This window comes from Oncorhynchus gorbuscha, linkage group LG22 (assembly GCF_021184085.1).
Source record: "Oncorhynchus gorbuscha isolate QuinsamMale2020 ecotype Even-year linkage group LG22, OgorEven_v1.0, whole genome shotgun sequence".
NCBI classification, from domain to species: Eukaryota; Metazoa; Chordata; class Actinopteri; order Salmoniformes; family Salmonidae; genus Oncorhynchus; species Oncorhynchus gorbuscha.
This window is the reverse complement of record NC_060194.1, coordinates 42,286,216-42,301,980: the sequence shown is the minus strand read 5'-3', so window position 1 is coordinate 42,301,980 and position 15,765 is coordinate 42,286,216. Positions and strand designations below refer to the sequence as shown.

The 15,765-nt window shown below is 44.3% G+C and overlaps 1 protein-coding gene across 2 annotated transcripts in view; it reads left to right on the top strand.

Moving 5' to 3' along the window:
• LOC124009343 (ski-like protein) overlaps positions 1–5,819 on the top strand; it is a 55,863-nt gene extending 50,044 nt beyond the window's left edge. For both annotated transcript variants that reach the window (XM_046321036.1, XM_046321035.1), the window contains exon 8: positions 1,047–5,819. In XM_046321036.1, the coding sequence (XP_046176992.1) occupies positions 1,047–1,316 (270 nt within the window). In that variant the 3' untranslated portion in view covers positions 1,317–5,819. The remainder of the gene's footprint in view (positions 1–1,046) is intronic.
• The last annotated feature ends 9,946 nt before the right edge of the window (positions 5,820–15,765 follow it).

Here is a 15,765-nt window from a genome sequence, read left to right as displayed (position 1 = left end):
CTAGAGAGGAACCAGGATCTGAGGAGTGGTCAGTCTTCTTCTGGCTGTGCCTGGTGGAGACTATAACAGAACATGGCCAAGATGTTCATTGATGACCAGCAGGGTCTGATGATGATGATCACAGTGGTTGTAGAGGGTGCAACAGGTCAGCACCTCCAGGAGTAAATGTCAGTTGGCTTTTCATAGCCGATCATTCAGTGTCTCTACAAAGTTGAATTCACCAGATCTGGGACAAGGTAGCACGTTTGGTGAACAGGTCCATTGCTGCAGGCAGAACAGTTGAAACTGGAGCAGCAGCACGACCAGGTGGACAGCAAGGAGTCATCAGGCCAGGTGGTCCTGAGGCATGGTCCTAGGGCTCAGGTTGAAAGAGGGGGAGAGATGCGACCTGACAGAGCTTGAGAGGATCTGCAAAAAAGACACAGACCACTGCGCCACTCGGGAGAACTCTTAAGGCACTGCATCACTACAGACCCGTGTTCGATCCCAGGCCGTGTCACAAGTACATTAGTGTCTAGTTTGAGAAAAAGACACCTCACAAGTCCTCAACTGGCAGCTTCATTAAATAGTACCCGCAAAACACCAGTCTCAACATCAACCGTGAAGAGGCGACTTCGGGATGCTGGCCTTCTAGGCAGAGTTGCAAAGAAAAAGCCATATCTCTGTCCATTGTCCGTTTTTTTGCCCATCTTAATCTTTTATTTTTATTGGCCAGTCTGAGATATGGCTTTTTCTTAAACCTAGCCACAAACCCCTAACCCTAATTGTAGCCTACGCTTGTAAACCTACGCTTAAAATAGCCTTTGTCCTCATGGGGACTCAAATGTCCCCACGAGGGAGAATTTGTTGTTTTACTATCCTTGTGGGTATTTTAGGTCCCCACAAGGATCAAGTAGGGACACAGTCAGACACGCACAAACACACACACACACCTCCTGCTGTCTCCTTCATCCTCTTGGTGTCGGGCTTAGGCTGGCTGTGTGTGTGTGTACTGTTCAGACTAACCTGACTTCATCTCTTTCTCTCCCCTCCCTCCCCTCTTCTAGCTTGCAGAGCTGCGTGGGAGGTTGGATGGTGCGGAGGCTGACCGGGATAAGCTCCAGGAAGAGTTGAGGAGTGAGCGGGATGCCCGGGAGAAGCTGGAGAGAATCATCTCTCAGCTCCAACAGCAGATGGGCCAGACGGCCTCCACCTCGGCCTCCTTCGTCACTACAGGGAGCCCCTCTCCGCCCCCCACCCCCTCCTCTCACACCCCCCACACAGAGGGACACACCGCTGGCCCTGCCGAGCAGCAGAATGGCCATGCGCATAAGTAGAGGAACTTAAGAAATGCCCCTTCTGTCTCTCTCTCTCACCTCCGTTCTTTTGCTGCGACTCCCTCCCTTCATCCCTCACCCCCCTGCTGGGAGAGACGGCAGCCCTTCAGACACAGACAACCCCCTCCCTCACCATGTCTACCCCCTTCTCCCCCAGGCTGCTTCTCTTATGTTGATTATGGCAGCCCCCCCGCACCTCTCTGATTCAGAGGGGTTGGGTTAAATGCGGACACATTTCAGTTGAATGAATTCAGTTTTACAACTGACTAGGTATCTCTCTCCCTCCTCCTCTTTTAGTTTTTTTTGGATAAGGATTCCTGTTTGTTTATTAATTTAACACCATATTAAACTAATGTTTTGGTTTACCCCCGCCCCCTGTCCGTAAACAGTATTTCAACTTTTTGGGGATATATATGTTTGTTTTTTAATTTATAGTTTTACTGAATGAACAAATGACTGCTTGGCAGACCGATAGGAGTAGGATGTTTTTAAGGACACTCTCCTCGCATCCTCTCCTCCTTCCCTCGCATCCTCTCCTCCTTCCCTCCCTCCTTTAGATTGTGGATTTGATGTGTTGTAGCCCACATGCAGTGTGGGAGGTCAGACAGACAGTTCTATCCTGGCCCTGCCCCTTGCCTCTGTTCTGAACTGCAGTTACACTGGCGTTGTCACTCTTTCTACTACTACCTGGCACGCCAACTGGAGCTGCTGGAGCTAAGATGGCGCCCGCTTGGGTGTTCCCCATCTCATACAGGCAGTCCAGTCCTCTGGCCCAGCTACTAGCCACACAGGACATTTTATGGATACACATTTTCGTTTCACCTTTGTTTAAAAAAATAAATAAAAATCCTTATACACATTACTTTCAAATAAGCGAAAAGTGGTGTTGAGTTTGAGTGTTTGATTTCCCTGTTAGCAACAGTTAGGGTCTTGCCACCCTCTCTCCTCTGAGACCCTCTCTGTCCCAAATAGTAGACTATTCCCCGTATAGTGCACTACTTTTGATGTAGTGCACTCAGAATGCCCTATTCCCTATATAGTAGTGCACAATATAGGGAGTAGGTTGTTATTTGGGATGCACACTCTGAGAGCTGCAGGGGCTAGCTGTCTGCCTGGGGGAATATGGGTCACAGGTGAACGGAATTAGTCCAGCCTGACATCTGATCTGCCTGCCTGGGATCCAGGGCCCTTCCTCTTTCCCCTCCACTTTATTCCACCTCACTGAACAAACAGAGCCTTGCCTGGCCCAGGCAGGGAGGTACAGTCAGGCGAAGAGAGGAAGGGGAGAGACCATCAGGCAGAGAGAGCGGGAGTGCAGGGGGCAGACACCCTCTCAGGCTTGGTGGGCCGGGAGAGGGGAGCCCCTTTTGTCTCATCAGAATGTGGGCAGCTGCCATACCTCCCACACACACACCAAAGCAATGCACATCAAGCCGGGGGTAGTGTGATTTTTTTGTGTAGAAGTCCAGGCGAACAGCACACCCAGCACCCAATCAGCTAGCTCACACAGAACGGATTTAGCCGTCACAGGCGGACCCTAAGAGAGCAGGGAAGTCTTTTTATAGCCCCCCCCCAGACCCTTAGAGCCAGGTTGCATGTAAATAGTTATTTAAAAGAGGGCCTTGGTTTAAACTCTAAGCATATTTTTTATGCATCTGCTATACATGCAAATTGGTAGACATTCCACTGTGCTCGGACTTTTCAATGCAGATCTCTAAAGAAAGAGTTCCCTTTAGAACCGAGTTTACACCATGCCCTGACACAGTACTTATAATATAGTAGGACTTATTTTGTTATTAAGCAGCAACGTTTAAACAAAGCTTCAAAACCCATTATTTTCATGAGGACAAAAACCACCCCACAAAACTACAACGAAACAACGCCCTGGGTGTCCGATGTGAAATTCAGTTACATGCAAAACAAATCCAATCCATTCTGCTCTACCGACCGTTGTTCCATAAACTTTTGGAAATTATTTTGAGGGGGAAAGAAATATATTTAATGTATGAACTAAAGATTTATATTCACTTTGTACATACATTAGTAATTTAATATATTAACTATGCCATGGGATAATATTCTAAAGGTTATTATAAAATTGACTGGACCAGGCAAGGCCGACGCTGTAAAAACATCCGTTATGTTTCTGTTGCCTGAGTCTTTGAAAAAATCAGATTTGACTTCTCGTTTACTCTGCTAAAGGAACACTCCGCAATATAACGTCATCGTACGCAGCAGACAGACTTCTTCTTTACGGTTATCAACAATAGCAGAATTCAAGAGTGATCGGCTGTTAATTAACATTTTTTTTTTTTTTTTTTACGGCATGCCTACATTGGGACTAACGGATAGTGACTGTCTTGGGCAGATTAGAATTTATTGTTGTCGCTCCGCTGTGTACACTGATATTGTGGAGCGCACTTTTTTTTAAAGGGTGTAAATTTCTGTTGAAGTGCATGGTGTTCGGATACGACCGCAGGGCTGAATGGGAAAGGAAGTACGTCGTTACAGTACTTCCCAGACCTGATTACATTGATTTGTTTATTTCCTGGATGATGATTTCACCCTGATAGACTTGACGTGTAATCATAATGTATACGCTTTCTCTCTTAATCCATTTTTCGTACACTAAACCACACCACCAGACAAATTTGAATATGCACCGAACATGTTTATATATTTTTTAAACTAAATTTGAAAACATAACAAAAAAAGGTTTGCATGTAACTAAGTAAATGGATCCCCTTAATATGGTTTGTTAGTTTAATGATATCTGACTTTAGTATGTTTATGGTATAAAAACGAATTGTTTGTGTCCTAAGTGACACTATTCTATAGTGTCCATAGGGCTCTGGTAAAAGAACATTTAAAAAATGGTGCACTATATACGGAATAGCGTGTCATTTGTGACAGACAGGTGGGGAGGGAGAAACCTAACACACAACTTGTTGACCAACTACCTAATCAAACTATACAAATGTAGCCTCTAAATGCTGCAAAGTGGAGCGAGAGAGAAGTGCGTTTGGTTCTGAGCGCATGTGTATTTGCCAGTGACCGAAGCACAGTAGCGATGAAGAAGGGGAGAGATTTATTATCATGTAGCGCTGGGGTTTGTGTCCTAATAATTTGTCAACAACACTTTATCGTCTTGGGGGTATAGGGTCCTTGGGACTGCATTGGTGTTTTACATCACAAGATGATCAGTATTAGGTTTTGTTATTATCGCCATAGTTACCTCCTAGAACAGTCTGCAACAATCGTTTTGGGGTATCAAATGTATTTCTATGTTTTCTGTTGGTGTAAATGTAAATGTATACAGAAGAGGGCGCTCTATATTTACTTTAGTTTAATGCCATGCTAATGATGTGATGGATACAATCGATTAAAATAAATCAAGACATACTATGCTGTAACACGGTGTGCTGTGCCCTCTTGCATTTGCAATGTTATGAGAACTAGAAGACTATGGGCCCTGGTCAAAGGTAGTGCACTATAAAGGGAATAGGTTGCCATTTGGGACTTAACCACAGTCATGTGCTTTGTACAGTTTATTTTATTTGTATTTATTTTTTTATAGCTGTGTATTTTGTCCAACTCGACTTACTACTAGACCCTTGGCCTTGCTTTTTTATTTTATTTTTTATTTTTTACATCCATCCCAAATGGATTGTTCCCAGATTTAAATGGATAGCGCAGCGATTTTGCTTTAAAAAAAAAAAGTGAAATCACTGAACGATCCCTTTAATGAAGGTGACGTAGGGTAGAAGAGGTAGTAGTCTAAACGATATCTACAAGTTGGATTTGGGATCCGCTGAAGAAGTGTTGGATCAATTGTTTCCATTAATGCTTTGTAGTTGGATATTTATTTAGGAACACCGTTCTTATTTAGCAGAGTGGGAGCTAGCTAGGATGTTAATCCAACACAAAAAAAATGGTTATGTGTGTTTTGGTTTTCTCTGAGGTATAAACACTACGTGTACGCCATATTTTCAGTTTAAATTTAGTAGGCTACACCTGACAAATCGGTAGTTTAAAAATAAGAAAATATTTTTATGGCTGTTTCAAAACCAACTTTTCTTTTTCTTAAAATGCTATATTCTGAAAGATGTATGGCAGTGAGTGTCTGTATGACTTTTGCAAACCATGTTGCCAACAACAATGCAGTGTGATTGAGACGTTTGTTCTTTGCATGAAACGAGACACGGTTCTCCTACCTCATGTTGTGATATAAAATGTTTTTTAAGCAGAGGACACTGCATCTTTAACCGTTGGTCGTAATTGATATTTACTAGTATATGATGACATACGTGTACATGCTTTTAGCTAATACCTCAGTTGTATTTCTAGTGTTCTGTTTTCTCTCCCTCCCCCTGATCTCAGCCCTTGTAAACATATCCTGTATAGCCAATGATATAAATATACCCTGTATAGACAATGATATAAATATACCCTGTATAGACAATGAACTTGGATCAAATTCTAGTAAAGTTCTTGTGGTCAAAACTGGTGTTGTAAATCTTATGTTATTCTGGACGTGAAACCGGGGTGTCGTAGACTATCACTGATCGATAATATTATCTTTATTATCCCTGATAGGCAATTAGCTGTACATCAGTCAGTCAAAGTATATACCAACACTATAAATAAAGTTTTTAAAAAACAACTACTTATACAGCAGGGATTATACTGAACAAAAAAATAACAATTTCAAATATTTTACTTCACAATGGCTGTGCGAAGATGCTTGATATTGCCGTACATGTTGCTCCAGAGCATCCCACACATGCTCAAAGGGTGAAATGTCTGAGTATGCAGGCCATGGAAGAACTGGGACATTTTCAGCTTCCAGGAATTGTGTACAGATCCTTGTGACACTGGGCCGTGCATTATCGTGCTAAAACATGAGGTGATGGCGGCGGATAAATGGCACGACGATGGGCCTCAGGATCTCATCACGGTATCTCTGTGCATTCAAATTGCCATTGATAAAATGCTATTGTGTTTGTTGTCTAACTTATGCCTGCCTATACCATGACCACACAGCCACCATGGGGCACTCTGTTCACAACATTGACATCGGCAAACCACTCACCCACACAAAACCATACACATGGTCTGCGATTGTGAGGCCAGTTGGACGTCCTGCCAAATTCTCTTAAAATGACGGAGGTGGCTTATGGTAGAGAAATGACCATTCAATTCTCTGGCAACAGCTCTGGTGGACATTCCTGCAATCAGCATGCCAATTGTACGCTCCCTCAACTTGAGACATCTGTGGCATTGTGTTGTGACACAACTGCACATTTTAGTGGCCTTTTGTCCCCTGCACAAGGTGCACCTGTGTAATGGCCTTGCTGTTTAATCAGCTTCTTGATATGCCACACCTGTTAGGTGGATGGATTATCTTGGCAACGGGGAAACGTTCAAACACAGGGAGGTAAACAAATGTGTGAAAAATTAGAGCGAAATAAAGCTTTTAGTGCATATTGAACATTTCTGGCTTTTTTTTTTTTTAGGGTGTAGGGTGAAGTTGCCCGTAGTTGCTGATCTTGGGCCAGGTTTGCATTTTTCCCACCACTGATTAAGGTTAGGATCGGAGGAGGAGAAGCTGATCCTAGATCTGTACATAAGGGAAATTTCACCCCGGGTCATGGCGGTCTCCGATGGACCAGGACCCAGTGTGGTCCAGTAGTGTTCAGAACCACCACGGGCTAGAGGAGGAGGCGTAGGTGTAGCAGGCGATCTGAACCAGCAGGCAGATGTGGTGCCTGCTGAGCTGGAGGCCCAGGAGAGCGGTGTCTCCCTGAGAGAGGGAGAGTGAATGCTACAGAGTACTGATGTGTGATCAGAAATTTAGAATAACACCAATTCCAGCAATCCAAAGGGATTGTTTCCTTTGATGGAGCGAGTATTTATTTTACTTTAAAAAAAATGTTTTAACTAGTCAGTAATGTTAGTTATTAAGCTTTCTACTTCTTAATAAACACAAATGCAATCAATCAGCTGAAGGTGGAGGACAGGCAGGGACAGACTCATAAGGGTGTCCACCAGGGTCAGAGAGAGGGAAAACAGCCCCAGGAAACTGGTTCAGATGGGCTCGGTGGAGAAGGAGCAGGGCCCAGCCTAGCTCCAAATTTCAATAACTTAACCTCAAAACTATACATTTTAGAAATGAATATACAAATATCGAAAGCATTTAATGGGAACTACTAGGTGTGCAAAATGCAACTCTCATTTTACAATAAGTAATTTATTAACGGTCCTTAACTAGCCCCGGAGCCAGGCCATCCAAAGGCAAACCAACTTTGCCACAGTTACACACCAGCCCAACTGACGCTATTTGGCAAAAACATTCGGCCTACTCGACCACCTGCAAACACACATGAGACAGCCACGTCAAATCACACTGGGAAACCAACTCGCGTTTGAATTTCTTAACAAAACAAATCTAAAATGGAGGCCAACTCACAATGTTTAGCCGTCCTTTAATTTGGCCAGGTACTGCATACACCCCGATATGAAATCAATACTAGGTTTGAGAAACAACTGAAACAACATTATGGGTTGTGTCTTTGAAATCAGTTACTTCGACCAACATCATCAGATACAGCTCCAGCAGGATGTGGTTAATCATAGTTAAAACGGAAGACAAAGTCATTAAAAAATTCTCAGTTCATTCACACCCTTGGATCCAATGAGAACCCTTTTGATACAGAATATATAGGGAATAGCCTACTTCTAAGGGGATCTCTTAGAAGTCTCATCTCTAGAAGTGTCTTCTATATTTCTCAAGCAATGCAGAGATTCAGATTCTTCTCAGTAACTAGGTTTCTATCCAATTGGCAATATATTCTAAAATCTGCATAAAATCAACATGCGCATTTTCCCACCAGATATGCGTTTCCCTCAAATGGAATTGTTGTAGATAAAAGGCTGTGCGTGATGTGAGGCACATTAAAAATAACTTTTGCGGTTAAATTCCCATTTGTGGAATAGGCTAGGCCACCGACATGAGATTATTATGGATAAGATGAATAATGTTTATTTGTCAAATGGCTGCCAAGCATTGATTATCATGTCACCAGAATTGGAACACAGGAGTGATGTTTGCTGATAATGGGCCTCTGTAGGCCTATGAAGATATTCCATAAAAAATCGGACGTTTCCAGCTACAATAGTCATTTACAACATTAACAATGCCTACACTGTATTTCTGATCATTTTGATGTTATTTTAATGAAAAAAATGTGATTTTCTTTCAAAAACCATGACATTTATAAGTGACCCCAAACTTTTGAATGCCTTTCAACACCATAGTTCCCTCAAAGCTCATCACTAAGCTAAGGACCCTGGGACTAAACACCTCTGCAACTGGATCCTGGACTTCCTGACAGGCCGCCCCCAGGTGGTGAGGGTAGGTAACAACACATCCACCACGCTGATCCTCCACACGGGGGCCCCTCGGGGGTGCGTGCTCAGACCCCTCCTGTACTCCTTGTTCACTCCAACACCATCATCAAGTTTGCAGATGACACAACAGTGGTAGGCCTGATCACCAACAACGATGAGACAGCCTATAGGGAGGAGGTCAGAGACCTGACCGTGTGGTGCCAGGACAACAACCTCTCCCTCAATGTGATCAAGACAAAGATGATTGTGGACTACAGGAAAAGGAGGACCGAGCACACCCCCATTCTCATCGACAGGGCTGTAGTGGAGCAGGTTGAGAGCTTCAAGTTCCTTGGCGTTCACATCCCCAACAAACTAACATGGTCCAAGCACACCAAGACAGTTGTGAAGAGGGTACGACAAAACCTATTCCTGCATAGGAGCCTGAAATGATTTGGCATGGGTCCTCAGATCCTCAAAATGTTTTGCAGCTGCACCATCAAGAGCATCCTGAAAGGTTGCATCACTGCCTGGTATGGCAACTGCTCGGCCTCCGATCGCAAGGAACTACAGAGGGTAGTGCGAACGGCCCAGTTCATCACTGGGGCTAAGCTTCCTGCCATCCAGGACCTCTACACCAGGCGGTGTCAGAGGAAGGCCCTAAAAATTGTCAAAGACTCCAGCCACCCTAGGCATAGACTGTTCTCTCTGCTACCGCACGGCAAGGGGTACCAGAGTGCCAAATCTAGGGCCCTGATGCTCCTAAATAGCATCTACCCCCAAGCCATAAGACTCCTGAACAGCTAATCAAATGGCTAGTCATTATAACTCTACCTACATGTACATATGACATATTTCCTCAATTACTTCGACACCGGTGACCCCGCACATTGACATTGACTCTGTACCGGTACCCCCTGTATATAGCCTCCACATTGACTCTGTACCCCTGTACCCCATTGACTCTGTACCGTGTATACCCCTATAGCCTCCACATTGACTCTGTATCCTCCACATTGACTCTGTACCGGTACTCCCTGTATATAGCCTCCACATTGACTCTGTACCGGTACCCCCTGTATATAGCCTCCACATTGACTCTGTACCGGTACCCCACATGACTATATATCCTCCACATTGACTCTGTACCGGTACCCCTGTATATATCCTCCACATTGACTCTGTACCGGTACCCCCTGTATATAGCCTCCACATTGACTCTGTACCAGTACCCCATGTATATAGCCTCCACATTGACTCTGTACCAGTACCCCTGTATATAGCCTCCACATTGACTCTGTACCAGTACCCCCTGTATATAGTCTCCACATTGACTCTGTACCGGTACCCCTGTATATAGTCTCCACATTGACTCTGTACCAGTACCCCCACATGTATATAGTCTCCACATTGACTCTGTACCGGTACCCCTGTATATAGTCTCCACATTGACTCTGTACCGGTACCCCTGTATATAGTCTCCACATTGACTCTGTACCGGTACCCCCTGTATATAGCCTCCACATTGACTCTGTACCAGTACCCCTGTATATAGCCTCCACATTGACTCTGTACCGGTACCCCTGTATATAGCCTCCACATTGACTCTGTACCGGTACCCCCCTGTATATAGTCTCCACATTGACTCTGTACCGTACCCCCTGTATATAGCCTCCACATTGACTCTGTACCAGTACCCCTGTATATAGTCTCCACATTGACTCTGTACCGACTCTGTACCCCCTGTATATAGCCTCCACATTGACTCTGTACCAGTACCCCTGTATATAGCCTCCACATTGACTCTGTACCAGTACCCCTGTATATAGTCTCCACATTGACTCTGTACCGGTACCCCTGTATATAGCCTCCACATTAACTCTGTACCGGTACCCCCTGTATATAGCCTCCACATTGACTCTGTACCGGTACCCCCACATGTATATAGCCTCCACATTGACTCTGTACCAGTACCCCTGTATATAGTCTCCACATTGACTCTGTACCAGTACCCCCTGTATATAGTCTCCACATTGACTCTGTACCGGTACCCCCTGTATATAGCCTCCACATTGACTCTGTACCGGTACCTCCTGTACCAGGTATAGCCTCCACATTGACTCTGTACCGGTACCCCCTGTATATAGCCTCCACATTGACTCTGTACCGGTACCCCCTGTATATAGCCTCCACATTGACTCTGTACCGGTACCCCCTGTATATAGTCTCCACATTGACTCTGTACCAGTACCCCCCTGTATATAGTCTCCACATTGACTCTGTACCGGTACCCCCTGTATATAGCCTCCACATTGACTCTGTACCGGTACCCCTGTATATAGTCTCCACATTGACTCTGTACCGGTACCCCCTGTATATAGCCTCCACATTGACTCTGTACCGGTACCCCCTGTATATAGCCTCCACATTGACTCTGTACCGGTACCCCCTGTATATAGCCTCCACATTGACTCTGTACCAGTACCCCCTGTATATAGCCTCCACATTGACTCTGTACCAGTACCCCTGTATATAGCCTCCACATTGACTCTGTACCAGTACCCCCTGTATATAGCCTCCACATTGACTCTGTACTGGTACCCCTGTATATAGTCTCCACATTGACTCTGTACCCACATTGACTCTGTACCCCCTGTATATAGCCTCCACATTGACTCTGTACCGGTACCCCCTGTATATAGCCTCCACATTGACTCTGTACCAGTACCCCCTGTATATAGCCTCCACATTGACTCTGTACTGGTACCCCCTGTATATAGTCTCCACATTGACTCTGTACCAGTACCCCCTGTATATAGTCTCCACATTGACTCTGTACCGGTACCCCCTGTATATAGTCTCCACATTGACTCTGTACCAGTACCCCCTGTATATAGTCTCCACATTGACTCTGTACCGGTACCCCTGTATATAGTCTCCACATTGACTCTGTACCGGTACCCCCTGTATATAGTCTCCACATTGACTCTGTACCGACTCTGTACCAGTACCCCCTGTATATAGCCTCCACATTGACTCTGTACTGTACCAGTACCCCTGTATATAGCCTCCACATTGACTCTGTACCGGTACCCCCTGTATATAGCCTCCACATTGACTCTGTACCGGTACCCCCTGTATATAGTCTCCACATTGACTCTGTACCGGTACCCCCTGTATATAGCCTCCACATTGACTCTGTACCAGTACCCCCTGTATATAGTCTCCACATTGACTCTGTACCGGTACCCCCTGTATATAGCCTCCACATTGACTCTGTACCGGTACCCCCTGTATATAGCCTCCACATTGACTCTGTACCAGTACCCCCTGTATATAGCCTCCACATTGACTCTGTACCAGTACCCCTGTATATAGTCTCCACATTGACTCTGTACCGGTACCCCCTGTATATAGCCTCCACATTAACTCTGTACCGGTACCCCCTGTATATAGCCTCCACATTGACTCTGTACCGGTACCCCCTGTATATAGCCTCCACATTGACTCTGTACCAGTACCCCCTGTATATAGTCTCCACATTGACTCTGTACTGGTACCCCCTGTATATAGCCTCCACATTGACTCTGTACCGGTACCCCCTGTATATAGCCTCCACATTGACTCTGTACCGGTACCCCCTGTATATAGCCTCCACATTGACTCTGTACCGGTACCCCCTGTATATAGCCTCCACATTGACTCTGTACCAGTACCCCTGTATATAGTCTCCACATTGACTCTGTACCAGTACCCCTGTGTATAGTCTCCACATTGACTCTGTACCGGTACCCCTGTATATAGCCTCCACATTGACTCTGTACCAGTACCCCCTGTATATAGTCTCCACATTGACTCTGTACCGGTACCCCATTGACTGTATATAGCCTCCACATTGACTCTGTACCAGTACCCCTGTATATAGCCTCCACATTGACTCTGTACCAGTACCCCCTGTATATAGCCTCCACATTGACTCTGTACCAGTACCCCCTGTATATAGCCTCCACATTGACTCTGTACCAGTACCCCCTGTATATAGCCTCCACATTGACTCTGTACCAGTACCCCCTGTATATAGCCTCCACATTGACTCTGTACCAGTACCCCCTGTATATAGTCTCCACATTGACTCTGTACCAGTACCCCCTGTATGTAGTCCCGCTATTTGTATTTACTGCTGCTCTTGAATTATTTGTTATTCTTATCTCTTACTTTTATTTGTTGGTATTTTCTTAAATATGCATAGCTGGTTAGAGGCTTGTAAATAAGCATTTCACTGCAAGGTCACAACTGTTGTATTTGGAGCATGTGACAAATACTATTTGATTTGAAATGAGGGATATAAAGTACATTTAAAGCAGGTACTTCCACACAGGTGTGGTTCGTGAGTTAATTAAGCAAGTAACATCCCATTATACTTGTGTCTAAAAATGCCCAGTTGTCCATTATTTTAGATCTCAGTGACTTTAAAGAGGGGTCTGGAGCATGGAGGATTTAAAGGCTTAAACAGTTACACAATAATAAACAGTGTGTGTGTGTTTTGAATCTTCACAATGCCGAAGAATTACTCAATATGTGTGTTTTTATCTTGGAATGGAACAATCTGGGCCTGGTTTCCAAATAGCAATGGAATTTATGTTTTACCAATGTTTTAACGATGCAGTTTTCCCAAAGGTCGTAAGGCTCGAAAGAAAGGGAGCGCTGCTCTCGGATCAGCTTTATCCATTCAAGTTATACATAATTATTTCACAATACTGACGACTGATCAGCTCCTATTACCACCCATGGCTGCAAAAATTGAGGCGGCTTATTCTAATGCTTACCCAATACAAATGCATTAGCTCACCGATTTGGCACGTCATCGCGCACGTTAGGCTACATATCATGAAATAGACAGTGCCAGTCAAACATTTGGACACCTACTCATTCAAGGGTTTTTCTTTATTTGTATTATTTTCTACATTGTAGAATAATAGTGAAGACTATTATTATTTATTATTATATTATTACATAAACTATGAAATAACACATATGGAATCATGTAGTAACCAAAAAAGTGTTAAACAAATCAAAATATATTTTAGGTTTGAGATTCTTCAAAGTAGCCACCGTTTGCCTTGATGACAACTTTGCACACTCTTGGAATTCTCTCAACCAGATTCACCTGGAATGCTATTCCAACAGTCTTGAAGGAGTTCCCACATTATGCTGAGCACTTGTTGGCTGCATTTCCTTCACTCTGTGGTCCAACTCATCCCAAACCATCTCAATTGGGTGGAGGTCGGGTGATTGTAGAGACCAGGTCATCTCATGCAGCACTCCATCACTAACCTTCTTGGTCAAATAGCCCTTACACAGCCTGGAGGTGTGTTGGGTCAATGTCCTGTGACAAACAAATGATTGTCCCACTAAGCGCAAACCAGATGGGATGGCATATCACTGCAGAATGCTGTGGTAGCCATGCTGGTTAAGAGTGCTTTGAATTCTAAATAAATCACAGATGGTGTCACCAGCAAAGCACCCCCACACCATCACACCTCGTCCTCCATGCTTCACGGTGGGAACCACACATGCTCACCTACTCTGCGTCTCACAAAGACATGGTGGTTGGAACCGTTTGGACTCATCAGTCATTTGGACTCATCAGACCAAATGACAGATTTTCACCGGTCTAATGTCCATTGTTAGTGTTTCTTGGCCCAAGCAAGTCTCTTCTTCTTATTGATGTCCTTAAGTAGTGGTTTCTTTGCAGCAATTGACCAAGAAGGCCTGATTCACGCAGTCTCCTCTGAACAGTTGATGTTGAGATGTGTATGTTACTTGAATTCTGTGAAGCATTTATTTGGGCTGTAATCTGAGGCTGGTAACTCTCTAATGAACTTATCCTCTGCAGCAGAGGTAACTCTGGGTCTTCCTTTCCTGTGGCGGTCTTCATGAGAGCCAGTTTCATCATAGCGCTTGATGGTTTTTGCGACTGCACTTGAAGAAACTTTCAAAGTTCTTAATGTTCCGCATTGTCTGACCTTCATGTCTTAAAGTAATGATGGACTGTTGTTTCTTTCTGCTTATTTGAGCTGTTCTTGCCATAATATGGACTTAGCCCTATTTGGTAAAAAAAACAAAACATTTTCTGTATACCTTGTCACAGTGCAACTGATTGGTTCAAACTCATTAAGAAGGAAAGAAATTCAACAAATCAACTTTTTACAAACTTCATGAAACTTTTGACTGGTACTGTATATTATATATATTTTAATTGTCATCTTGGTTTTCATTTGAAGCCTCTTTTTATACGTTGCTTGTTTGTATCAATTGCAAAGACATTGGCAACTTTTTATTTTTAGTCAACTTTGTTCTGATGTCATCACCGGTCAGAGAGAGAAGGATATACCTTGTTAAACAGAGATCTTCTGTGTATAAAGTGACGAGGAAGGGCCAAAAAGCAACTAACAACCCACTTTGCTGTTCTACAAGTTTTTATTTAACTAGGCAAATCAGTTAAGAACAAATTCTTATTTACAATGACGGCCTACTTGTAAAGCCCTCCTCTAACTAGGACGACGCTGGGCCAATTGTGCGCCGCCCTACGGGACTCCCGATCATGGCTGGTTGTGATACAGCCCGGGATCGAACCCGGGTCTGTAGCGATGCCTCTAGCACTGAGATGCAGTGCCTTAGACTGCTGCGCCATCTGGGAGGCCTGAGGCAGGTGTTGGAATACAAGCGTTTTCAGGTGCAATTTTAATAACGGTGGTTTTGGGAAACAGCTCAGGGATTTAACGATGGTCCTATGAAGGTTCTAACGATGAACTTGGCCTTAAGATGCTTTTGGGAATCCCGGACCCTGGGTGTTAGTTCACGGTGTCTGTGTGTCAAAAGAGCGCTGAATGATGCCGATCTATTTACAGTATGACACCTACTGGGTCATTCCACCCATTCGGTAGCCTTGTACGAACCAGCTTACATTTAAGCATGCGGGATCAGGATGGTTCGTACGAAGCTACCAATTCGTGCCTTTCGAAAGTTAAAAGTTAGTGGTATAATGTCAGAGTGGTCA